Source organism: Thamnophis sirtalis, unplaced genomic scaffold (assembly GCF_051295495.1).
Source record: "Thamnophis sirtalis isolate CommonGarterSnake01/CBP01778 unplaced genomic scaffold, rThaSir2_p1.2 scaffold_4, whole genome shotgun sequence".
NCBI classification, from domain to species: Eukaryota; Metazoa; Chordata; class Lepidosauria; order Squamata; family Natricidae; genus Thamnophis; species Thamnophis sirtalis.
Window position 1 is genome coordinate 107,281,050 of NW_028261384.1, and position 26,550 is coordinate 107,307,599.

The 26,550-nt window shown below is 39.4% G+C and overlaps 2 protein-coding genes across 4 annotated transcripts in view; both read right to left on the reverse strand.

The window, feature by feature from the left end:
• Positions 1–243: 243 nt before the first annotated feature.
• The window catches only part of LOC106542179 (uncharacterized), a 38,497-nt gene continuing 12,190 nt past the window's right edge, over positions 244–26,550 (reverse strand). Inside the window, exons 3-6 of the transcript XR_015696460.1 lie at positions 8,094–8,185; positions 6,837–6,972; positions 4,020–4,139; positions 244–1,102 (exon numbers count right to left, since the gene is read on the reverse strand). The gene's annotated coding sequence lies outside the window, so the exon portion shown is untranslated. The remainder of the gene's footprint in view (positions 1,103–4,019; positions 4,140–6,836; positions 6,973–8,093; positions 8,186–26,550) is intronic.
• LOC106542181 (uncharacterized) lies at positions 20,504–23,740 on the reverse strand. 3 transcript variants are annotated; one of them, XM_087713700.1, is made up of 4 exons: positions 23,404–23,740; positions 22,656–22,783; positions 21,220–22,072; positions 20,504–20,674 (listed from the first exon to the last, which is right to left on the reverse strand). In XM_087713700.1, exons 2-4 carry the CDS (start codon positions 22,756–22,758, stop codon positions 20,596–20,598), a joined length of 1,035 nt encoding a protein of 344 aa, XP_087569826.1. In that variant the 5' UTR covers positions 22,759–22,783; positions 23,404–23,740; the 3' UTR covers positions 20,504–20,595. The 3 variants fall into 3 exon arrangements, with proteins under 3 accessions (XP_087569826.1, XP_087569825.1, XP_013913310.2); XM_087713699.1 differs by having other exon boundaries at positions 23,452–23,738; XM_014057835.2 differs by having other exon boundaries at positions 20,504–22,072; positions 23,452–23,738.

Genomic DNA, 26,550 nt, shown 5'->3' on the forward strand with positions numbered 1-26,550 from the left:
AGTACGGAAACCTGTGCAAGCACTCAAATAATCTGGCTGCTCAGCCACCTCTAGAAAGTTTTTCCCCCTGGGCTATTACTTGCAGGCAATAGTTTGCATCAGGAAACAGAACTGGAAAGGGAAAAACGGACTACTGAATTTATTCTTCCTGGGGGTGGCTTGTTATCCAACAAGCAAGGTAAAGCTTGTAAAGCTTATGGTTAACTAGAAATTGCCTGCAGGTTCCACAGTTCCAGTGATTAAGGAATAAAAGGGAAATGCTTACAAAGCATCTTCCCCAATTTGACCAGGTTTTTCCACTAATTGGTAAAGCCTACTTGCAGGGAATAGAGTGGGGCAAGTGGAAAGAGGAGCCCTTCAACTCTCCTCCTCTCTGTCTTTCCATAATGGCAGCGTGGAGGCACCGGCGGTAGGCTAAGTGACAGCTGCGGCTGAAGCGTTTCTGGCATACGGCTGCTCTAATGCGTCAGGAGCGGACTGCTGTTACAGAACCGTTTGCCGCAATGGATGCCAACAGAATGCTGCTGATCATTGTGGGAGGCGCTGGTGGTGGATCAGGTGAGAGCTGCAGCCGAAGCATTTCCAATACTGGGAGCAAGTGCTAAGTGCTCCAGAAGCTGAGCAGTCTGACACAAATGTTTGCCGCACTGTGTATGCAAGCATAAAGCTTTTGGCCCATATGGAGGCACCAGTGTTGAGCCAGGTTGGAATTCCAGGAGAAGCATTTGCCGCAGAAATCACAGGCACAGGGACGTTCCACTGTGTGCATTCACTGATGCTGCTGCAGGTTTGACAACTGTGTGAAGGCCTTGGGGCAATCTGTACACTGGTAAGGTTTCTCTCCTGAGTGTGTCCCCAGGTGGTGCATCAAGTGTGAACTCTGGCCAAAGCCCTTCCCACACTCCATGCACTTGTATAGTTGCTGGCCCTTGCTTGAGGAGACAGGGCTCAGTTTGGCAGGAAGTACCAGTGTGAAGTTGCCAGCTCCCACTCTCGTGCTCCAGTTTCAGAAGAGGTCCCTCGGCCACCATCTGCTCAAGTTCTGCTCTTGTTAACATCATTCTGACAAAGAAGACTTGTAGCTCACATTTTCTCCTGGCATCTGTTACAACAAGACAGTGGTTCAGAGACTGCACCAAACATTTTAACTAGAGAGTTGCAAACATTTAAATTTGATTTCAAAACATCCTTTTTCTGAGTAGGAAGCAGTTGAGTTGATCATTTCAGAGATGCTGAAATATTTTCAGAGTGATAGAACTAGCTCAAATTATAAGTGAAAGAGGTCACTTCCAATCAGAATCATTAGACTTGAAAAGTGTTGCATATTCCTACTTTTAACCATAATTTACTGCACAGACCTTGTGGCCTATATAATATTAATTCACAAACCATGGTTACTAAACTGGCCTGATTTACAGACAGCACTACACCCAAAACAAACTTAAACATGACTCAGCGTAGTGTGCCAACTTGAGGTATCTGAAGTTACAAAAGTAACAGTAAAACAAAAGGAATCTTATGAAAGCAAAGGCAGATAAATTCACTTAGTGCTAATGTTAGATGAAAACATAGCCTGCAAATAGCCACTTACGTTCTGGATTTGTACATATGCATAACTGGTTTTAGAGCAGCTTTTGCTATAATACAGATAGTCTATAATATAGATAATATAGATAGTCCTTGATAAACAACAGTAATTAGGACCACAATTTTCATTGCTAAACAATGTAGCTGTAAAGTGTGACATTACATAACCATATCACTTAGTGACAGAAATCAATTACCATTGTTAATCAAAGCCAACAGCCATTAAGTAAGGATCCAACCTGAACCAAAGCATTCACGGATAACCCTTCCCAGCCCTCAGCAAGAAGGAAACTGCCTCCTTTTGAACTCCCCACACCTCTCCATCTCTCCTCCCATTGCTATCTTTATGGACACCTTGCATATTGGTATGACTTGGCCTCAGTGGTGGTACTGGTACTGGTGTTAAAGTAGAGGCTAGGGCAGGGATGGCAAACCTTTTTGCACCAAGTGCTGAAAAGGGAGCCCGCACACACGCTCGTCTGGGACCCAACCCAGAAGAGGAGCTGCCCAGGGGGCATGCATGAGCCGGGAAAATGAATTTCTGGTTTCAAATGAGCGTATGCGCAGTGGCCAGCTAGTCTTCCAGTAACTGGCATGCATACATGTGTGACGATCAACTTGCTGGTACGCATGCCCATGCTGGAAAACGGAATACTAGCTCTTCCAGTTTCGGGCACTGTCGCACGCACGAAAGTCAGGTGATCATTGCGTGAGCATGGGGGCCAAAAACCCGGAAGAGGAACGGGCGATGCTGCATGTGCCAGGCAACATGGCTCAATGTGCCACTTCAGGCACATAGGTTTGCTATCACGTGACAAGGGATTTTAGCAGTCTCAGACCTCTACTGCACTGCCCCTGCTGTCAAAGAATACAACTGTACACTGGAGCCAATAGTACAGAGATCAGGGGGAAATAAGTAGCAGGGGTGAGTTGAAGTGCCCCTGCAGTTGCAAGTGTGGTGGGATTCGAGGTGACCAAATTTTGATCATTGACTGTGGAGCAGAGGTGAGTTGCTCCCAGTTCTTCACGCATGTGCAGAAAAATTTACAATGAACTGTGCACACGCGCACACTACTAAACAACATGCCACCAACGGTGACTGGGAAACTGGTTCAGGGGCGTGGCCAGCCTGGGTCACTGCTGGTTCTGCGACCCAGGCCAAAACAGTGACGTGCGGTGAGGTTTATGGCTGGTGAGGCACTGACATAAATTTTTTTAGACTTGTGGACTTCAACTCCCAGAATTCCACAGCCAGCCATGCTCAGTTCCGATTTAAAATGACAGCATTTGTTTTTCTCCTTTGTGAAATAAGTTTCCTTCTTCCTTTTTCTTTTTCTTCTCCCTTCCCCTCCTCCCTCCCCCCTCTCAAACACGCACACACGCACACACACACACACGAAGTTGGATTGGAGGGCGGCAGGGAGACCACAGGAGGAGGCAGGAAGCCAGTCAAAGAACCATACTGGAGCATACACACTTTCCCCCAGCCCCGGAAGGATCCAGCCCAGCTTCACTGATTACAGGTTTGAAAAGACAATGTGGCTCTGCCTGCAATCAAACTACACTTGGGGAGGGAGAGAAGTTCCCTCCAGCCTTTGCCCAAAGCCCTGCACCAGGAGGATGAAGTTTGAATTCCTCCCCCTCTCTCTGACCCATACGTACTTTTTCCAGCTGTTTCAGAGAGGATTTTAACTCTGCTCTTGCCTGCCATCATGAAAAGAAAAAAAAAAACGTAAAATGAAAAAGGCAAGAGTTGCGGTCAGGCTAAGCTAGTTGCTGCCAGAGTCATCATGGATGACTCTGCTTAGTGCTTAACTGTTTTAAAAAGCCTCTAAAAAGTGCCCTCTACAGGAGGAGGCAGGAGAACGACGTGCCTCATCTGTGTCAGGAATTTTTCGGCTTTTAGCCCTTGCTTAACTCTGCTCGAGTGATCATAAAACGCCTAAAGTCAGACTAGATGAGGCACGTCTCCTGCCTTCTCCTGTAGAGGGTGCTTTTCTAGAGGCTTCTTTAAACAGTTAAGCAGAGTCATCCATGGTAACTCTGGCAGCAACTAGCTCAGCCTGACCTCAGCTCTTGCCTTTTTCCTTTTACATTTTTTTTCTTTTCATGATGACAGTGGTGAGGCTCTGCCTCCCCTGACTGCACGTCACTGGGCCAAAATACCACTACCAGTTCATCTGAACCAGGCGCGGCCCACCTCTGCTGTGGAGGTGTTGCAAGGGCCATAATTTCAGCTATTGGGCATAAGTGCTATTCATTTAACGCTGCTGTAACTTCAAATGCTTGCTGAATGGTAATTAAGAATAACCTATATGATAAGCTTGAACAGAATGGGCTTTCTAATGCAGACCTGATCTAGCAGACAGAGTCATTTGGTTAGTTTGACTCTCAGCATTGCGCAGACCAAGAAAATGAATTAAATCACTCACCAAATTAAGCTTCTACTAATCCAATTACTGAGATAATGATATTTTTCTCAACTGGAGTATCTGTCAGATGTAGAATCGATTTCCAGATTATCTCAACCACTGGTTCACAAACTGGTGGAACTGAAAAACAAAAAAAATATTATCTTCTTGAATGACCAGTGGAGCCGGGCAGGGGAAAGAGATCACAGATCAGAAAAGATTTGGCTTAACCATGTGTATAAATCCAACAATAGTGATTTATTTAAATAGCGAGGTCAATGTATAAATGCAGTCACAGGGTTAACCTTCAAAATATGTTCTGATTCAGTGGACTGGATCATGCTTAGTCACAATCAGTGCAATTTCTATTACTCATGAATAAGATGCTACGAATAAGATGCTACAGTATTGCATTTCAGTGAATTTATCTCAAGCAAGAACAAACCACTAGCTATAGTTGGTATTATGTGCATGGCGGCTTGTACCCAAAAGGTGGTAGAACTTTAGACATTGTAACTGACAACTAAGGAAGACTATTGACAAAGGGAGAGTGGCATATTTGCAACGTTAATAGCTGGCACCAAAACAGTTCTGTTTGCCAAGAAGTGGTAAAGTACTTTGGACTTGAAAAATATCATCAGTTTACATAGAGAACCTGCAATATGATTGTTGTGAACACTGATGTGCCTGATGATATCTGCAGCTTATCTCCAGCTATTTTTCTTTTTTTTAAAAAAATATATATGTTTAATTAATTTAATTCAGGGGTGTCAAACTCGATTTCATTGAGGGCTGCATCAGGGTTGTGTTTGATCTTAGGGGGGGGCTGGGGAGGGGAGCATGGCCAGGGTGGGTGTGGTCACTTGTGTTGGGGGTGCCTGTGGAGGCATGAGCACTCTGCCAGGAAAAATGGGTTCACAAGATCCGTTTTCGGCTGTGACAGCCTCCTGCAACCTCTACCAGCGAAAACAGTTTGGGTGGACCGCATGCAGCCCTCCTGAGCTCCGTTTTCACTGGCAGAGGCATTGTGGGCCAGTCCTTCTATGTTTCCAGGGCAGCCCTGCGGGCCAGATCTAAGCACCCTGCGAACCAGATCCGGGCCCCGGGCCTTGATTTTGACACTTCTGAATTAAATAGTACAAAATGCGTGTCAATTCTGGGCCCCATAGAGATCCAAGTGATAGGGGTTTTTTTGGAGGGGGGGTGAATGCTTAAGGTGACCAGACGTCCCGATTTCAGTGGGACAGTCACGATTTCTAACAATTTGTCCCGTGTCCTGGGGCATTTTTAAAAAGTCCCGATTTTCTGGCTTCATGTTGAAAGCCCAGTGGATTTGCTTAAAAATCCTAACCGGGGCAAGACAAAAGACACCCTGTCTAATCCCTCTCTCTGTCTCAGTACTTTCATTGAAGATATTAAAACATTAAAGCAAGAAAACAGACCCCCCCCCGCCCCTTTTACCTCATTTTATAAGAAAAAATGACCAAGTACCATAGAGCTGCAGGAAATACTTGGCTAGAGAAGCAGCGAGTGTTACTTCCTGGATTTTCCGGAGGGGAGGGGCACGGAGGTTGGAGGTCGGCTCATGTGGAAGAAATGGTGGCAAAGTTTCTTTGAAAAATATTTCCCTGACTAATTTCCACAATTTTAATTTGCTCAGTTCTTTGTATTAACATCTACATCATTCTGGATTGACTTGGAGTGCTCACTTGTGCCTGCTGGTAAGTGAGCTGGGTTTTTTTCTTTTATTTTTTTTAATGTATTTTAAAATAATATTTTATTTATTGTGCATAGGATTTTTTAAAATTTATTCTATGTGGATTCTTTTTTTAAATTGTCTTAGACTATTTAAAAAAAGATTCTATCCAAAATAAATTGAAGTAAAGCCATTTTTAAAAATTCTATGCACAATACTTTGAAATATGTTGTGCATAGAAAGAATAGTTTGAAATATTTTACTTCAATTTATTCTATGTGGATTCTTTTTTTAAATTGTCTTAGGCTGTTTAAAAAAAGATTCTATCCAAAACACAAAATACCAGCTACAGTTATTCACTTAAGAACTGTGGCAAGAAAGGTGGTATAATGGGCTTAGTGACCAAAGTTACAATGGCATTGAAAAAAGTAACTGATGACCATTTTTCACACTTAGCAACCATTTTCACACTTAGCGACCGTTGCAGCATCCTCATGGTCACGCGATCAAAATTTTGATGTTTGGCAACAGATTTGTATTTATGATAGTTTCAGTGTCCTGGGATCATTTTAATTGCCTTTTGACAAAGTCAAATGGGGAAACCAGATTCACTTATGTTACTAACTTATCAGCTGCAGTTATTCACTTAAGAACTGTGGCAAGAAAGGTGGTATAATGGGCTTAGTGACCAAAGTTACAATGGCATTGAAAAAAGTGACTGATGACCATTTTTCACACTTAGCGACCATTTTCACACTTAGCAACCGTTGCAGCATCCTCATGGTCACGCAATCAAAATTTTGATGTTTGGCAATTGTTACAATTTATGTTGAAATTAAATTATGTTGAAATTTAAAAAAATTACAATACAATACTATTTTTGCGTTATATGAAAATTTTTGTTGCGCCGTATAAAATTTTTAATCAAGCCACCCCCCCCCCCTTCCCGGTCAAAGGTGTCCCTCTTTACCAATCTGAAAATCTGGTCACCTTATGAATGCTATGAAACTATAAACAAAAGTTTTAGTTGGCAATGGGGTTGAAAATGTCTTAGGAGGAGAATAGCAGAAATATTCCAGGAGAAGACTGTCAGAAAATAATGTTACTATTTTGTCTTTTGTCTAAATGGGTAATTTACTCACATCTGCCAACTTCTGAGCGCATTGTGACCCATTCTCAAAAGTTCAATCATTCCCGCCAGCTTAAAAAACTCACGAAACCCACTATTAAGGCAGACAATGGTTTGGTTTGGTTCTCTATGCTATCCAAATTGGAAACCTGGCATAAGATTGAATGGAAAGCCCATTAATCATAATTTCAAATTATAAAAATTAGATGTATACCAAAGTCTGTTGCCAGTAGCTTACTAAATCAGACACATGCAGCCGCCATCCACTCACCCTCTCTGTAATTCTAGCCAATTACCTCTTCCCATTTATTTTAAAAAAATCATCCTTTATTGCAGTGGTTCCCAAACTGTACATTCCATAGGACAGTGATGGCAAACGTTTTTGGCACCGAGTGCACATGCACATGCCGGAGTGCTGGAAATCCGAAGACCAGCTGGCACATGCCTTTTTTGGCCGTTTTGAGGACATTTTGTGCCTAAAAATGGCGAGGATGACTATGCTGATTCCTAGCCACAGAGCCTGTGCACCCATTCCAGGCATCCTGAGCAGGTATCACCTTCGTCCAAGAAGTAGAAGAGATTCAACCCTTAAACTGCCTAGACCAGACTCAGCAGCAGGCTATAACACATCCCAGAAAGAAGGTAAAAAGCCTCTAAATGTCCAGAGAATAAATTCGGATAATAATCCAGATTAGATGTACTGGCTGGCATATTTAGTTCTGGATCACTGCCTCAATATACAACTGTGGCTTGTCCAGGCAGATCTATCAGAATGCAGTCTGAAATTAAGTATTTTTTTAATTGCTGGGGTGGAGAGAGTTTGCCACACAAAACCATTTATTATTTTAGAGGGGTCACAATGCTATACCATCTGAGAACCTTTGACATACATGACAAAGACAATGGTAATGCAATAATTCCTTCTTTAACTAGTCAACATAGCACATCAATTGATCATTATCAGTTAACAACCACTGTTGTGAGGATGAAACAAAGTCATTTCAAAACTTTATGGAGATCTTAAAGCAAAAATAGCTAAATAAAAGGAGGGTGAGGAAATTGTCCAGAGATACATTATCTCTCCAGAGGAATACATAGGGGAGAAAATCCAGAAATAGTTGATTGCTTTAGTTATGTCTTTCTTTTAAAGATATTTCCTTTTAACACATTCCACTACAGCCAAGCTTCCAAACCAATATGGATTAAGAATCACTCAAAATAGCACTTAATATTTCCCAAGTTCAAAAACTTAGAATTCAAATTACCTTACCAAAGAAAAGGAGGGTTGCATAATATCCATCCTGCATGATATCCTTCCATCATGCAGAGACTGTGCATTTCCAGTGGCATCAAAGGCTGGACCTAAATGAAGGTATGAATAAGGATGAGTTACATATTTACAGATGAAGTGTTACCTACAAATGGATTTATAATTTGGATACTTCATGGATATTTCATTTTAAAAAAAAACCTTTGTGGATTACCTTTAAAAGAAAATATTAGTGTCAAGAAATCACTGAAGGGCTAGGATGGATGAAGTATCTCACATAAAGTTTCACAAATGGGTCAAGATGAAAGCACCACAAGACCGGAAGGTTTCATATCATTCCCTGAACTTTACCAAAATGGAATCAGAAGTAAACCTTTTAAAGCATTTTCTTAGACAGTTGTTAAGTAAGTTTCTCCCATTTTATAACCTTTCTCCCCACAGTTGTTAAGTGAACTGCTTCAGTTGTTTAGTAACACAGTTGTAAAGTGAATCTGGCTTCCCTACTGATTTTGCTTGTCAGAAGGTAGCAAAAGGTGATCATATGACTCTGGAACACTGAAACCATCATAAATATGAGTCAGTTGACCATGGGAATGCTCCAATTGTCATGTGTGAAAAATAGTCACAAGTCACTTTTTCAGTGCTATTGTATCTTTGAATAATCACTAACCAAATTGCTGTAGGTCAAGGAATACTTGTACTTAATTTAGCCCTGTATTCCCCAAAACAACTTAGGCTCCTGGCTGCTCAACTGATGGAAAGCTACCACCTCATTAGGGAAGTTGCATACAGTACATCTTTGCATCCAGAAACTTATCTGGTCCCAATCTGGGATGAACATGATGATGCAGTTCCCAACAGCTGTGGCATTTAATAGATTAACCAGAGGATATCTGAATAGAATATAATTCTTTGTTGGCCAAATGAAATTAGACACACAAGGAGCTTGTCTTTGGTGCATAAACTCTCAGTGTATATAAAAGCTGTAAGTGATAAGTCATGATCAGTTATCATAAAAATAGATAAATCATAAGATACAACACTTAGTGATAGTCATAGGATTTGGACATAAACCTGCCCTGGGCCTCATCTTTGCCTTCAAAGCTGTGCCTTAATTTCCTTTGAGAGAAGGGACTTCAATTTACCTTCAATACATGGGGCTGCCCTTGAAGAGCATCTGGAAGTTCCTGTTGGTGCAAAATGCGGCGGGTCACATGGTTTTGTGCAGACCCTGGTGTGCACATGTATCACTTCTCCTGTAGGAGCTGCATTGGCTGCCAAATTGCTTCTGGGTGCAATTCAAGGTGCTGGTTGTCACCTTTAAAGCCCTTCATGGCTTGGGACCAGGTGATCTGAGGGGCCATCTCTTGCCTGTCACATCTACCTGACCCATTAGAGTGGGGAGCCAGGGAATGCTGGGGATCCCATCCCCCAGGGAGATACATCTGTTGGGACCCAGAAGAAGGGCCTTCTCTGTGGCGGCTCCCTCTCTGGAACATCATTCCCAGAGATTAGAATAGCCCCCACTCTAATTCTCTTTCAGGAGGCATTGAAGACCTGGTTCTGCCAGTGGGCCTGGGGAACCCAGAGCAGGAAGGAGCCCATTAAATGGCTCATGTGATCTGCTGTTGTGGGGTGGTAGGTGATTTTATTATATTAATTTATTGGAGTCTTTTTATTATTCTACTGTTTTAAATGGGGTTTTATACTTTGTAAGCCATCTTGAGTCACCAAGGGTGAATAGGCGGCAATATAAATTCAATTATAAATAAATAAATACAATAAATTTGTAATGATGGGATAAAATACATTCTTGCACTCACTCAACATTATTAAAAAAAAAAAAAGCTTGATTTCCTGGCCACGACTTAAAGGCTCTGAAAACAGATCTGGTATTTTTAAGTGAAATACTGTAGCTGATGAATGGCAAAAGTTTCTGGGGTGTGATGGAGTGATAAAGAGTTTCTTGTATTAAAGCAAGGTTTCTCGACTTTAAAAACTTTATGATGTGTTGACCTCATGAAGCGAATCCCCCAAATTCCCCAAACCAGCGTTGGCGTTGAACTTTTTGAAGTTGAGAAATCCCGCATTAAAGCGTCCTCAATGCAGGGTGATTTTTTTCCGTTATAATAGATCCGATGGCCCTGCATCCTCTGTTCTTAACATTTTTCTATCCATCCTTGAGTGCGCAGAGCGTATCGCACTAGTATACTTCCATGCACAAGATGGGAAAGCTTTCCCGTCCCTCTTTGCTATTTTACACCTGGCCACTCCTCCAAACGCTCAGCTTCTGACCTCATTTCTCCGCTCAAAGATGGCTTGCTTTTGAGACCTCCCAACTCCATACACAAGGAGAGGTCGGATTTCGCGACGCTCAGAATCTGCGTTGGAAATTATTTAGGGCGGGACTGCAAGAAGAAACGACAGGAATTGAATCATTTCTAGCCCAGAATCGGAAGAAGCTAACCGCTCTAGCTAACCTGAATTGATCCATGGTTTTAACCCTTGCTGCTCTCCATAAATATATTTCCAGGAAACTAGAGAACAAGTCGCCTTTCTCAAGCTGTAAAATTGGGAACAGTCGAGCGAACGGATTCTATTCATTTACTGACGTGGTTTCCCTTGCAAGGCGTCGCCGACCCGTGTGCCCATTTCCAAAGCATTAGAGCAAAAGGGAGCATTTTAAAAAAAACTTGAATTTTTAAAAGATAAATTTCCTAAGCAAATGGCAGATTTGTTTCTTGACCTATGCGGTTTTAGTATCTCCATAGATACAATAAAGTTTGCTTTCGCTTCCCCGGACGTTTTGTATTTACTCGGAGGTAATAATGATTTTATAGAAAAAGCTGCAAGTTACATTTGAAAAATTAAAGTTCTAAACTTCACCTTTAATATATCGATACACACATACACTCATAGCTATTCTGACTGTTAAATGTCATATTGTTGCTAACAGTCAACTCTACCTCTCCAGGGTGATGGCTTCCAAAGTCTCTCTCTCTCACCCTCCCCCAATTGTAACCAAGTACATCCTTTCTCTTCTGGTCATCCTCTTTTCTTCCCTCTGCCCAAGCCTTAAGACTTTCTTAAGGGAGCTGGTCATGCCATAATGTATCCAAAATAGGATAATTTGAGCTTGTTCATTTGCTTTTTGAATAAAAGGTAAAGGTTCCCCTTGCATATATACATATGCTGGACGTTCCCAACTCTAAGGGACAGTGCTCATCTCCGTTTTAAAGCTGAGGAGCCAGCGCTGTCCGAAGATGTCTCCGTGGTCATGTGGCTGGCATGACTAAATGCCAAAGGCGCACGGAACACTGTTACCTTCCCACCAAAGTGGTTCCTATTTTTCTACTTCCATTTTTTACATGCTTTCGAACTGCTCGGTTGGTAGAAACTGGGACAAGTGTGCGGCACTAGGGATTTGAACTGCCAAACTGTCCACCTTTCTTTTCTTTTCTTTTTAAATAGAATTTATTTTTATTTTCAAAATAAACACAACACATAAAATCTTCCTTCTTTACATACTGTAGAAAGTGTATCAGTTGGTTACAAAAGGTTTTCATGCATCTCTTCCACAGTCATCAAGCATAATTCATATTAATTCAAGTATTTTAACTCAAATATTTATACATGTTACCCTTATACCTCCATTTTTATTTGACTATAATTATTTAAACATCCATCATAAAATATACCAAGATTTAATACATAACCACCTACTGGCATTTCATTTAATATTTCTAAAATCCTCCAATAACACTGAATCCTTATGTTCTATTCTAGCTAAACATCCATAATATTTAATAACAAACTTTTCTAATCCTCCTTTCCAAATCACTGTTGGCAATTTTCATCTAGTTTCCTTATATTGTATCCATACATATATATATATATAGGTTGTCATCATTATCCCTCCTTTATTTGAGTATATCCTGTATCATAACAGATTTCCCCCTAATAATCAAAACTTAACTGAATCTAACTTAATTCTTTTTTTATTAATCTTTGTATAAAATCCAAAAGGATTTCTAATCTTCCTTTCATGGGTACCATTCAATATTCATATCCAATTATTACTTATCATAACACTACACATTGTATACATGATTATCATTAATTTATTTAATCATATCTATTATCACTAAATTTCACTAAGTTTAACTAGTTTTAAGTTATATTCTTCCATCCATCAACCTGTATCTCTCCAATAACAAAACAATCTTATATCTTCTGCCATAGTATTTTAACTCTGATATTTATACGTTACCCTTATACCTCTATTTTTATTTGACTATAATTGTTTAAACGTCCTTCATCATAAAATATACCAAGATTTAATACATAACCACATACTGGCATTTCATTTAATATTTCTAAAATCCTCCAATAACACTGAATGCTTATGTCCCATTCTAGCTAAACATCCATAATATTTAGTAATAAACTTTTCTAATCCTCCTTTCCAGATCACTGTTTGCAATTTTCATCCAGTTTCCTTATATTGTATCCATATATATATATATATATATATATATATATATATATATATATATATATATATATATATATATATATATATATATATATATATATATATATATATATATATATATATATATATATACATATATATATATATATATATACATATACATATACATATATATATATATATATATATATATATATATACATATATATATATATATATATATATATATATATATACATACATACATACATACATACATACATACATACATACATACATATATATATATATATATATATATATATATATATATATATATAATGTTGAAATCATTATCCCTCCTTTATTTGACTATATCCTGTATCATAACATTTTCCCCCTAGTAATCAAAACTTAGCTATATCTAACTTAGTTCTTTTTTATTAACCTTTGTATATAATCCAAAAGGATTTCTAATCTTCCTTTCATGGGTACCATTCAATATTCATATCCAATTATTACTTATCATAACACTACACATTGTATACATTATTATCATTATCAATTATTTCTTTAACTATATCTATTATCACTAAATTTCACTAAGTTTAACTAGCTTTAAGTTATATCAACCTGTATCTTTCCAATAACAAAACAATCTCATATCTTCTGCCATTTGTGGTACCAATCCTCTAGTCATCTTCTTGATTAGCTTTGTATGGACTTCTCTTAGCAACTCCTTGCTTATAAGATCTCTCATATGCCCTCTTTCTGTTTCCTTATTCAGTTTGTCTTTGATTGTCAGCAGTGTTATCAAAACTTTTGCTAGTGGAATTTCTTTCTTTAAATCCATAGGTTCTTTAATTTTATCTTCTTCTATATCTTGACCTTTGAAATAGATTTCCTATCCATTTAATTCCTCTTTCTGTATTCCATTCCTTTCATTTTCAGGAACAAACCAATTACCATAGATATCAGCAGGTTTAGTCTCTTTATATTCATTTTCCACTTCGGGTTTTTTGAGTTTCAATCACCCTGTTTCCATTTGATGAACATTTTCAATTTTTTCATCTTATTTTCTTGTTATGTATTCTAGGTATTCCAGTTTTTTCTCTACTATATTTGATAATTTCTGTAGTTCTGAAAATATATTTTGCAAAGTCAAGACCTCTATTTTTCCTTGGGATTGTGTCATTCTGACACAATACTCTAGCTTGAAAGATCAACAAAATTAAAGCATAGATTCACAAAGAACGCTGCTCTGACTTCTCTCTGGTCGAAAACATACTTCAAGGGACATCTGTGCGCTCTTATCAGTCTGTAACTAAACATTAAAGCCTTGTGGCGCCAAGTCAAAGCAATCCATGAAAGAAAGAAAAAACATTCCATTTTGAATACACAAAACTCTGATCAACAATACCTCCCAGCCTCCGGAGCAGAAACACTGTTAAAGAGTTTCTTTTTGTATCTTTGTTGTATATCAAATTAGAAAAAGAGGTCCAACCTTTAAATGAATTAGAAAAATATCCACAGCAATAAAAGAGGAAAACTTTAGTCTGTAAATTACAGAGAGTCATAAAGAGAAAGTAGTAGAAAACTTCATCCATCCATTTCAAAAGGTTTGTATATTTTCGATCCATGTAAATAACATTTAAAAAGTAAGATAACCACTGTCCAAAACCATTTGATTCAATTCCACTGCTTGATTCTTCTATTCTTTAATTCAAATTGGTTTTCGAGTTTTTATAGACAGTCTCTTTTTTAAAACAATAAAAAATCCTCACCAGTTGGAAACACTTTCTCTTTCCGTATCCTCCCGTTTTGAAGCTGCCCCAACTTTGTCAGCCTTGGCTGGATTTTTGTCACTGACTTGAAGAACTTCTCTTGCTTCTTTCGAGGATTTTGCGATATCCCCGAGATCAGCAAAACATATTCTTCCTGTTCACCGTCTCTTTGGGACGGGTTAGGCCCGTTTGGACCACCCAGTGGCAAAAGTGTTGGCTGTGGTCTCAGAGCATTGAGACCACACAACCATCTCGTCATGACATTAGCTCCTCCTCTCCACTGCCTACCTTTCTGATTGACAAGCTCAGTGTCTTAGCCACTGAGCCACCGTTAGTCTTCTTGAATAAAAACTCTTAATTTGTTCAAAGAACTGCTAGCACAATCTCACAAATAGTTTTTCATTTAATCCAATGGTCTAAACTTATATGACACAACAAATCATTAACTATTCTGGCTGGCTTGCGGAATAAGTTAAGGTGTTGTTGGCCAGCTTGTAGTTCTCTTAATTATATTGATTCAGCCACTCCATGTGTAGAATACTGATTTTATTTTAGATACTTTATTGCAGCTAATACATCTTTCCCCAAATGGTATCTTCACTAGATTATACTTGGGAATCAGAAATATACTCAGCTACACTTTTAAAAAACAAATATGTGACCATTAAATAATCTGAAATTCTAAATTAATCTAGAGGTTTTTAAGAAGAGGTTGGACAATCATTTGTCTGAAATTTTATAGGGCAAGGGTGTCAAACTTACGTTGTCACATCGTCATGTGATGTATTTGGACTTTCCTTCCCCTTGCTAAACTGGGCATAGGCATGGCTAGTGTGTGACGCATCTAGCCCCTGGGCCAGGAGTTTGACAGTCATGTTATAGGGTTTCCTGCTTGAGTAGGGGGTAAGACTAGAAGACCTACATGGTCCCTTCCAACTCTGTTATTCTGTCTGTCTGTCTGTCTGTCTGTCTGTCTGCCTGCCTGCCTGCCTGCCTGCCTACCTACCTACCTACCTACCTATCTATCTTACCTACCTCCCTACCTACAAGCCAAGTACCACTCACTCATCACAAAATCTTCAGAACCGTAAAGCCGACAAACCTGAAATTTGGCATGTATGTTCCTCTTGGCTTCTAGGTGTAGCTAAGAAAGGATTTTTTGAAATGACCATCAGATCATTAATATTTTAATGCAGTAATTGACACACCCTGATGCTAAGGAATTCTACTCCCCCTCCCCACCTGAAAAGAACTCTGTTCCAACTGCCAGTTGTCTCACATTCTGTTACCTCAGTTCAAACTGGCAGCCATCCCATTCCTTCACTCAGGAGCGGTCTGGGGCTCCTTACAGTACTAAACTTTGGTACCTCACCAAAATTTCTGCACCTTCCACCTGTAGAACTGTTTCTGGACACAAGTCAGGTGGAGTGATATTCCCTTATGTGTTTTAATCACCAACCACCACTGAGCCAACGGATTGAACCGGATTTCTCCTGCATTGCCCAATCATGTAGTTTTGTTGCAAAGCACGGGTATCCAGCTAGTGGGCCATATTTGTATGAACCTAGCAATCCATTCATTGAAGACTATTTGGGATACTTACTGATGAAGAAATCCTAATCTTACCTCCAAGGAGATCATTCAATCACAGTACAAGATGAAGACATTGTTTAAGAAAATAGCTAAGCAAATAAAACATTTGAACTTAAAATCTGTTTTTACTAATACTTTACTAATATTAAGCATTCTGAAATACTAGCATAGTTATACAAACACATAGCTGTAACATTAGAATCTCAAAATATCTGTTAACAAAATGTTATTGTATTCAATTTGTAGAAAAATTACTGCAGCAATTTATATATCCCAAATCATCCCAGAAGATAACATGATTCATTCTGGATCAAATATCCACATTTATTTCTTAATATCATTTCTTATCAATTGTTCTCTGGTTAAATATAATAGGTCCAATTTCCAAAATTGGTCCCTCAAAATTCCAGATGAAATTATTTTGCAGTTTAATGTGATAAATCCATCCCTTAATCTCCTTTAATTTTCATAGAGAAAAGCAATTTATCCCCTGTCTACTCAGTCAGATTTTTGATGTTGTGAAGGAATGTAGGCTTGAACTTCAAAGAGGGGTCAAATCAACTCAAATTAGTTCTAAGTCTGCAAGCATTAGGCCTGTAGATTCCTTATTTCTTTTTGGCAAATCATCTGCTTTCAAATTACATTCCTTTTGTGAGTCTGATTAGTATATGGTTAGATATATCTAAACATTTTCCACAATCATTATCATTTTATCAAACTTTCAAATAAAGTTTCAAATAGGAATTGCATATTGCCAGTCTTTTTTCAAAAGTCAGTCACTTTTACTTATTTATAATCTGATATATTGTGGCTCTGTGTAACTTGGCAATAAATAAAATGTGATTTACATTAATTTCTATAGAATTTCACCTAGGGCCATGGCACTACAAAGAAACAGGAATGAAAATTTCTTAGAAAATTAGATTGTTTTACAGCTCAATTTCTATAGCTACTAAAATAGCTTTCTAATTTTTACAATATAATGTAAAACTACGTAGAAATTTTACCTTTTTTTGTTCAATGGAACTTAGGTAATTCTTTCTCCTCCAGCTTTTTCTTTAAAGTATTCCTGTTTGTTTGGCTGATATTGTTGAAATAGATCTTTCACATTCTTTCAGCCAAAACAGTTTTTGAATTTTGGTTATCAGATTAACAGAGTTGGAAGGGACATTGCAGATCATCTAGTCCAACCCTCTGCCCAAGAAGGAGACCCTACATCTGCCTCTACCTAGCATTGAACTCACCACCTCCTGACGTTTAACATTGTTTTTAATCTATGCTGTAGAATTAATATTTGGAGCATCATGAGATCTCCCAGAAAAGTCATGGTACCAGCTGTCTTTCTGTTATTCTTTCCTGGCCTTTCTTTTCCTGAAAATTGTTGGGTTTTTTGGGGGGTGGTGGTGGTTTTGTTTTTGCTATTGCTTGAAATTTTTTACATGACCCATGTAACCCATGAATTTCATCAGGAAACTTGTGTGAGTAGACAATATTAAATTCAAAAAGAACATCGTGCTATTTTTAAAGGGAGGAAAATAGTATTTGTAATAATGCCACATCCATGGGGAAAGAAAATTACAAACTATCTGCAGTTTTGTATTCATCTGAATCAAAAATTTTATCTTTATGCAATAATTTACCTTTAAAAATGAAATGTCACCATAGATGCATTGAAAATGCAGTGATAGGGACACACTGTTTTTCTGGCAAATTTATATTTTAGGGAGATGGGTAATCTTAAATTCAGAGTAGTCTTCCTTTTGGGTTAATTTGGTAATTAAGCTGAGATCAACAAGTAATAAATATTTTATCATTTCCCAAACTGAGATCCTGGACACGGGCTGCAGACTATTGTGGAAATTGACATGGTCAACTGATAACATGAAAACGGATAACATGAGAACTTGTCTGTTTTTTAAAAAACAAGTTATTCCAAAGAGGGAGAAAAAAATGTGTGTGTGTGTGTGTGTGTGTATTTGGTGCACCTTAACCAAGAACTTTGACAATGATTAGTTTGTTCTCCTACAGCAGAAGTATCCAACCTGGGCCACTTTAAGACTTGTGGACTTCAATTCCCAGAATTCCTCAACCATCCAGGTTGAATACCCCTCCCCCACCCAGTATTCCTATGCACAATTACTTTGGAATAGGTCATATTAACTACTGTTTGTATTAGAATTAATAACAATGTTTCTACTTTCATTGGGAGAGGTTATTTTGTGAATTCCTAAAGGTTTGGATTAAACTTTCGACCAACTCTTACCTTTAATGACTGAAGGTGATTGTGTTATAATTAAAAAATGTAAAAGGCATGTATTTTTTTTTTAATCTTTTGGGGAGTTTAAAGTGACACAATCATATGTTCTTATCTCCCCACCCACATTATATTTATTAGAAAAAGGAGCTGTTCCAACACACAAATTATTAAAACTACATGCCACATTATTAGAGTGGGTTTTATTCTATGAAGAGATATAAGAAGTTATATTCAATATATACCAAGATTTGTTTCCTTCATTACAAGGAGGAAAAACTTTTAAGTAACGAAAAACAGCAATTATAGCTCTCATCTCAATTGTGTCTTATGTGCAAAAATCCAGATTTACTAGATGGCTACAAAAAAGCAAGAATATCTCTAAGTTATGAGCTGCTTTATGAAATATCGCTCACAGAATAATCAGTGCAATGTTTTGCCATTAAAGAGAACTTCTTGAGAAGGCATTTTTTAATTATTTGTTCTAAATATTTTGTTTCAGATGAGGAATCAAACTAAATGCAGTACTGTAATTATGTTTACAATCATATTCTATTTTTACTGGCTCTTTTCAGTTGGGTCTATTTGTTATATTCAATTGCTAACTGCTTTGGCTAGAAAATCCAGATACAAATCTTATTTTTTTTAAAAGCAATACTTCTGCCGGCAATCATTTAAAAATAAGCCTACAAAATGCTTTCATGCAATTCTTTGAAGTTTATTTTTTTTAGTGAAGTTATACACAGGGTCAGACTGTAGCGAGATTTATTGATGAAGAAATACAAATGGCTGATAAAGCTGGTACAATAGGTTATCACACACAAAAAAAAGCAAGAATGGACTTTCTTTAATTCTTTAGTTTTGCTAGTTCTGATAGTAGCACTTATGTAAACAGATGATCTCCACATATATTGAATTTTGATTGCTGTAATTTCCAGCTATCACTGTTTTGGAGACACGTGGAAGAAATAATTTTGTCTGCATGATATTGAGAAAAGATTATTTATATGTGGTTCATGCAGTTAAGAGACAGGCTTTGCAGACAGATTCAGAGATCCCATTTAACCCTAAACAAATGTAGGCATGTTCAATATTCTTTCTATTCATAATGCCACTTAGCTAAAGCAAAAAACTGAAGATAAATAATAATAAGCACAGAATAAGCACAGGAGGTACTGCTTTGATATCCTGTAGTTCTGGGTTTTTCAAAAGGACAGACCAGATCTCAGGAAATGTCTTGCTCTGTAGGTTTTAACCTACATCCTTTTCTTCTCTTTTAAATTAAAATACAGAGGAAATGTATCTTTGGGGGGGGGGGCAGTGAACCGGGGAGATGGTATCTCCTTCAAACATTTCAGAAAGAAGTTATTAATTATGACTGATTAAATTGCTATCCCACTTCCTAATTAACACCACAGGCCCAAATGAGGCTCACAGTCATACAACACAGAAAATAGCTAACAATTACAGTAACAGCCATTTAAAAATGATATTAGAAATGGGAAACATCTAGGTTAAAGGAACTGTTTACAAAATAGCAGAGCACTGATGTGAAGAGATCAGGAGTTGATGATATTCACATTTCTCGCTCTTTTTTGTGTTCTTTCACTTTTAAAATACTTTGTGAATCTTTAAGAATTATTTAGCCATTGTCCAAGAAAGGAGAACAAATGATGAGAGGTTGATTTCACAATGTTACCAAAACTGTCTGTTTGGTGTATCAGGATGTGTAATCACGTTTCAGACATTCTCCAAAAAACTAACATTGGAAAGAGTAGTATGAACTCAGAAATGATAAACTGGTGGTAGTTCTACTTGGTAAATTCAATATTCAATATTGTGGAAATTGAGGTGCTTTTTTGAAGATACATACTGGTAACTCTGTAACTTTATTGTGGGCAGCATCCTCGCAACACAATTTCCCTAAACTTCCCATAATTTTCAGTAAGATTATTTCTCCAACCACAGTCTCTTCCTGGAGCAGAATGTATCAGGGAAAAGATCAACCATCCCTGCTGGGAAGCTGGACTTGTAGAGGCATATCAGAGAGCAGGGATTTAATCCAGTAATATATCTTCCAAGCAGGCCTGATTCATCCTTGTTCTTAGACATAAATTCTGGATCTTTATTCAGTTGACAGCTTTACTTTTCACTTGTTCAAGTGTCATATCAAAATTCCACACTATCCAGCAGTGTGTCTATCACAAAGCAAAGGCAAAGTTAAGGCAAAATATGCACATTTGTATAAGACTTCTTCCGATTATAATTATAAAAATCTAAATTGAGTTTCTGAAGTCTGCCTTCCCAGTGCGAAATTATGTGGTCAATTTGCTTCTCTGTATTGATTTTTTTAAACTCTCTTTCTGTGTTAAGATCATGAGAAGTGTTAATACCACTTTATAATGCCTTGGTAAGGCCACACTTGGAATACTGCATCCAGTTTTGGTCACCACGATGTAAAAAAGATGTTGAGATTCTAGAAAGAGTGCAGAGAAGAGCAACAAAGATGATTAGGGGATTGGAGGCTAAAACATATAAAGAATGGTTACTGGAATTGGGTATATCTAGTGTTGCTATATTTCAGGGGTTGCCACAAAGAAGAGGAAGACTAACTATTCTCCAAAGCACCTGAGGGCAGGACAAGAAGTAATGGGTGGAAATTAATCAAGGAGAGAAGCAATCTAGAACTAAGGTGAAATTTCCTGACAGAACAATTAATCAGGGGAACAACTTGCCTCTAGAAGTTGTAAATGCTCCAACACTGGAAGTTTTTAAGAAGATATTGGATAACCATTTGTCTGAAGTGGTGTAGGGTTTCCTGCCTAAGCAGGGGGTTGGACTAGAAGACCTCCAAGGTCCCTTCCAACTGTTAGTGTTAGTGTGTGTGTGTCTGTGTGTGTGTGTGTGTGTTGAATTTTGGTGATACTTGCAGATAGGCTTATGGGTCTAACGTTCTAAGGTGGGCACTTATAAGGTCTCACAAGCATCATGTGAGTTTTCTCATGAGTGCTAAGACCAGACCTTTGTCGGAAACTCTTCCCGCATTCCATGCAACGGAATGGTTTCTCTCCTGTGTGGATTCTCTGGTGGATGGTGAGGTGTGAGCTGACACTGAAGGTCTTGCCACATTCATCACATTTATAAGGCCTCTCCCCTGTATGGATCCTCTGGTGAAGAATGAGGGTGGAGCTCTGGCTGAACCTTTTCCCACACACCTGGCACTCATACGGTTTCTCTCCCGTGTGGATTCGTTGGTGTTTGGCCAGATGGGAACTAACAGAAAAGCTCTTTCCACAATCGGTGCACTTGTACGGCTTCTCTCCTGTATGGATGCGGCGGTGGAGAACAAGTGTGGAGCTCTGGCTAAAACTTTTTCCACAGTCATTGCACTCGTAGGGCTTTTCACCAGTGTGAGTTCTCCGATGAATCGTAAGGTGGGAGCTGACGCCAAAGCTTTTCCCACAATCGGAGCAGGGGTATTGCTTATCAGAAGAGAGGCGAGATCTCTTAGGCTGGGCAAGGCTCTGCTGAGTGTGGGAAAGACTCTGCTGGGTCTGGCCAAGGCTCTGCGGAGTCTGGACAAGGCTATGCTGAGTCTGGACAAGGCTATGCTGAGTCTGGGCAAGGCTCTCTCCACACTGGATGCACAGGCTGGGACCAGGCCCCATATGAATTCCATGGGGTGGGATGGTGGCATTGTGTTTTGTCACTGGAGGAAGAAGAGGTGGCTTCACCCATCCTTTCCCTGCCTCTTCACTCGGCTGCCCAGCTGAAGGTTGTCCCCCATAGGCAGAGCCCTCAGGCCGCCCTTGGACTTGCTTCTGCATACCCTCAGGCCCGCCCGGCTGTGAATTTGTATTCATGGTTCCTCCGTCTGCCAAAAGAAAGAGAGTGAAGCGAGCAGTGGTGGTGGGGAAGTAACAGCCATTCATGCTGTGTTATTCTAAGGAAGGTAGTGGATACTTTACCAGGCTGCAGGTTTATTTTTTAGTTGTACTGCCCATCCCAGGCTCTGTAGAAGAACTGGATCAGGATTATTTAAAAATACCTCTCCCCTCTGCTAATGGTATCACTTAGACACCTTCTCGGCATATCCAAATCTGAGCAGTGACACAGAAGATTACACAAACAGGAGGTGCTAACCCTTTTTGCCAGTTCCTGACATTTGGTAGCTAACTCACAGAATTCTATTAAATTCTACCAGAATGTTTGAAATGATCCAGAAGCTATGAAATTATATAAATATTCAGAGACATTTGTGGACATAGTATAATGCAATTTTCCATGTTACAGAGTCTGTCCTACTCGATGAATAATTCTGTTTTTCAAAGGCTTAACATTTTTCTGAAAGCAACAAAAACTAATGCAAGTATGCTAATTTGTTTTGGGATTCTCAGTTCAAATTAGCCTCAATATATTAATTTAAAAAGAAAAGAAAGAAAAATAAAAGTCCTTACCTAGTGACAGAAGAGTCCCAAAATTGTCCTGCACAATGTCCCTGTAGACAGGTCTCTGGCATGGGTCCAGAAGGGCCCACTGTATCTCAGCAAAATACATCATTCACTTCTGCAGAAGGCTCTGGCCTCTGAAAGAATAATTTTCCCTGCTCAGAAGCCAAAACTAAGTCTGTTGGCCTATAATGATGGGCCTTTCAGCCACAGTACTAACAATTCTGATTTCACACTAGTTGGCCTTTGATTTGCCGGCTCTATAAAGTGCCCTCCACTAGTTGTTGGATTGCAACGCCAATCAACCCCAGTCAGCATTACTGATGACCAGGGGTATTGGGAATTTTAGTCCGTGCCAATCCTACAACAGTCCTACTTACCTGTCTTGCTGTACTTCCTAGCACTCTGTTAAGATCGTCTGGAAATTCAACAGGTGAAGCTTTTCCTGGCCCAGGAAGAGCTGTTAGGATGAAAACTCCACCAACTGAATTTCCCTACTCATGCACCCATCCTTAAGAACTGCCATTCTCCAGTCCTGGAAGCTTTGTTGCTCTTACTGCTTTGCCCTCCTAACCCAGGTCTCTTGTTTGTGAGTCTATAGGGAGCCCTCGGGTTTTCACACCAACAAGTAATGGGGGGGGGGGGGGGTAAGAGAGGCACAACTGTTGTTTGAAAGAGGCGCCGAAGAAAGTGCCACGTTTTGCCTCCTCTCGTTTATGATAGGTTTCCTCCCCCCCCCCTCCTCCCTCCCTCTCACCGAGGAAGTTGCCTGGCTGGACTTTGGCCAGTGCCCACTCCCAATCACCTCGAGTTATCTAGACGACTCTGACTCCCCAAGCTGCCGACTTGAGAATCTTGCTTATCAAATGAAGAACAAATAAAGGCGAGACTACGCGTTTCCCGATTTGGTACAGCGGCTTGCTGGCTCTCGGGCTGGGTCGATTCCGGGCGGCTGCTACGAAAGCAGAAGAAACAGCAACAACAGGACTCGCTCTCTCTGGTTCTGACCTGGGAAGTTCAGCCCCCAAAATCGTCAGCGGCAGCGGGCGCCGCAGTAGCAGCAGCAGCAACGGTGGTGGCAGCCAAAGAAAAGAACAGCCGCTTCGCGCTCTCTCTCTCTTTCTCGCTTTTGACAATGGCCAGAGCCCTCTAGCGGCATCGCCTCTGCCTTGCACGCGGAACAAGCCCAGAAAAGGGGGGGGGGGGGGAACCGGCCGGAAGCCTTCCACCCAGCCTTGGGATCCCCCCCCCCCAAAGAACAGAGAGAGAGAGAGAGAGAGAGAGAGAGAGAGAGAAATCCCATGGAAAAGGTTGAAGAAAAATCTTTGCCACTATTGTTGCTGCTTTCTTTCTCACACACGCACGCACGCGCACACAAAAGATAAACCTTATTTTGCACAGCGCGGTGCCTGTTCAAACTTTGAATGAAACGAGATGTAAAAAGGTTGGTTTGGGGAGGGGGAGGCTAAGGAGGCAATCTAGTCATTTGTTGCATAGGTGGAATGTGATCGATCAATCATCTGTTAATCGACTGGGGCTGGGCTATTTATTCATTCCCTACACTTTAACCAAGTTTTAAGGGCTGTGGCGTCAGTCCAACAAAAAGCATTACTTTCTTGGGGTTCCAGGAAGCAGTTTCAAAAGTTGATTAAAATGCGGATGTGATAGGAGTAAGATATGCTTGCATGCATTAGCCAACTTCTTTGATAAATTGTCTAGTTGCTGAGAGAGAAAAGGCCATACAATGACTGTACCATCACTTTTTATTAAATTCAAGCAACATCACATTCCATTTCCACTTATTTCATCAGTTTGTTCCTCTGAGAAATAAAATTAACATGAGAAGGGCAGGTGGGTTTTCTGATGTTTCAGTTTTCTTTTGCTTTCCAAGATCTGTCTTTACTGACATATTCCATTACAAAATAATCTATATTCTTCATGGAATATTAGCAAGGAAGTCTTGCTATGGCAACATCTCTTGAACACTTATTCCGTTGTGTTTGGGATTCTTTAATATATTCAATATATTTTATTACCATGAGACCAATTATGAATCTATTAATTTTAATTATAATTCCTTGGGTCCTTTTTTAGTTGTAGTGATTTCATATATTTTATTGGATTTGCAATTTGCAATTGTTTTAACTGCTTATTGCCCAGAGAGCTTTGGCTGTGGGAATTTTTTTATTAAATACTATAAATTTAAAAATAAAAATTGAGATTTTTAGGATACAAGTCAGGATCTATTTGAATGCCAGCTCCATGCATAAGACTCCAAATCTGAAGAAATTGGATAGCAGCTCTAGAATATAAATGTTTTACTTCCTTATTTACCCACCTATGAGGAGGAGTACTGTGTGTTATATTTCATTGTCATTCTAGAAATGTCCCCAATTCCTGTAAAAGTAGTCACAGCCATCACAGATGGATTAGGTTTTTAAAAAAAAGACATTTCAGAACCCCTTTAAAAATTATTTATTTCATACAGAGAAAAGACATATATTATTAATATAATAGGAAAGATACCAAAGGCAATTTCAGGAAAACTAAAGTATTGGGAAAACCAGATATCAGTTTTGCTATATTGCAACACCATTTTCAATTGTTGTCAAATTGTATCCCTTGGCATTATTACAAACAAAGAGAAAATACAAACAATCCAAACAGTCTGCCAAATAAATCCAAGTCTAATCCTACCTCAAAACAATATACAAACAAAACAAATGTACCCTCTAGACTGTGATGGGGAACCTATAGCACGTATGCCACAGGTGGCATATGGAGCTCTCTCTGCAGGCACATGAACCGTCGCCCCAGCTCAGCTCTCAGGATCTTTGCTGCGCATGCGTGGGGGTGGGGTGCATGCAGGTGTCTGCAGTTGCAGGGAGGCAAGAGGTCAGGCACGCATGTGCAGGGGGGAATGCAGGGAGGCAATGCTTCCTCCCCCCCACCATTTTTGATCCTAGGAGGCTTCAGGGAGGGCTGCTAGGCTCAAAATGGTGAGGTGGGGTGCGGTGCATATGTGTGGGGGAGGGCGGTCATGCATGCATGCATAGGGATGCAGTGGGTGTCGCACACATATTGCATTATGGGTGTGGGTACGCACATGTGCACTGTCATGTGCGTGCGCTTTTGGCATGCAATGACAAAAAGGTTAGCCATCATTGCTCTAGACTGCAACCAAGCCTCAGGAAGCCCAAAATGAATTTATAATGTGGAAGAAAGCCACAGAGGGTATCTTTCCAGGCTTGGTGCTCTCCAGCTTTAAATGAACTGATACCACCTTGGGAAACTTTGGCCTAATGAAGCTACTCCCAGGTTGGTTCCAAATTAAGAAGAGGGAAGATGTGCCTCTCAATGATCATTCCCCATTGCTACAACCTTATGTCAAATGAAACACATTTTCCATGACTATTTCTTAGTCAAAAAAATAACACAACTTCATTTGCAGACAGAACAAATACTATAATGAAATCATAAGCTTGCAACTGAAAAAAAGCCAGTCTTAAATCAGGCTTGCTTGAAAATCAATGCTATCAAAACTTAATCATATTTCAGAAAAATATGTTTAGTATGAGAACAATCATGACAAAAGCCAAGTGGTTTATTAACAAGATTATTCAAAATGTACCATAGCTGAGTGCATTCAGATTAAACATTATGAACAACACTTTTCTTCCTAGCCCAAAAAGTTGTCCCAAGCTATAATGTCGCAGAGTGAGCTTTAGTTTTTCCTGTTATATGCTCCTTACTGACTATCATGGTTTAAGAAAATTACCATGGGAAATGAATCAGTAATGTGAAAGAATATACAAAGAACTAAAGACAACAGAATATTGGTCCACAACCAGTAGCGAGTTGCAGGCGGTACGCCCCGGTACGGGCATACCAGAGCCAGCCCGGA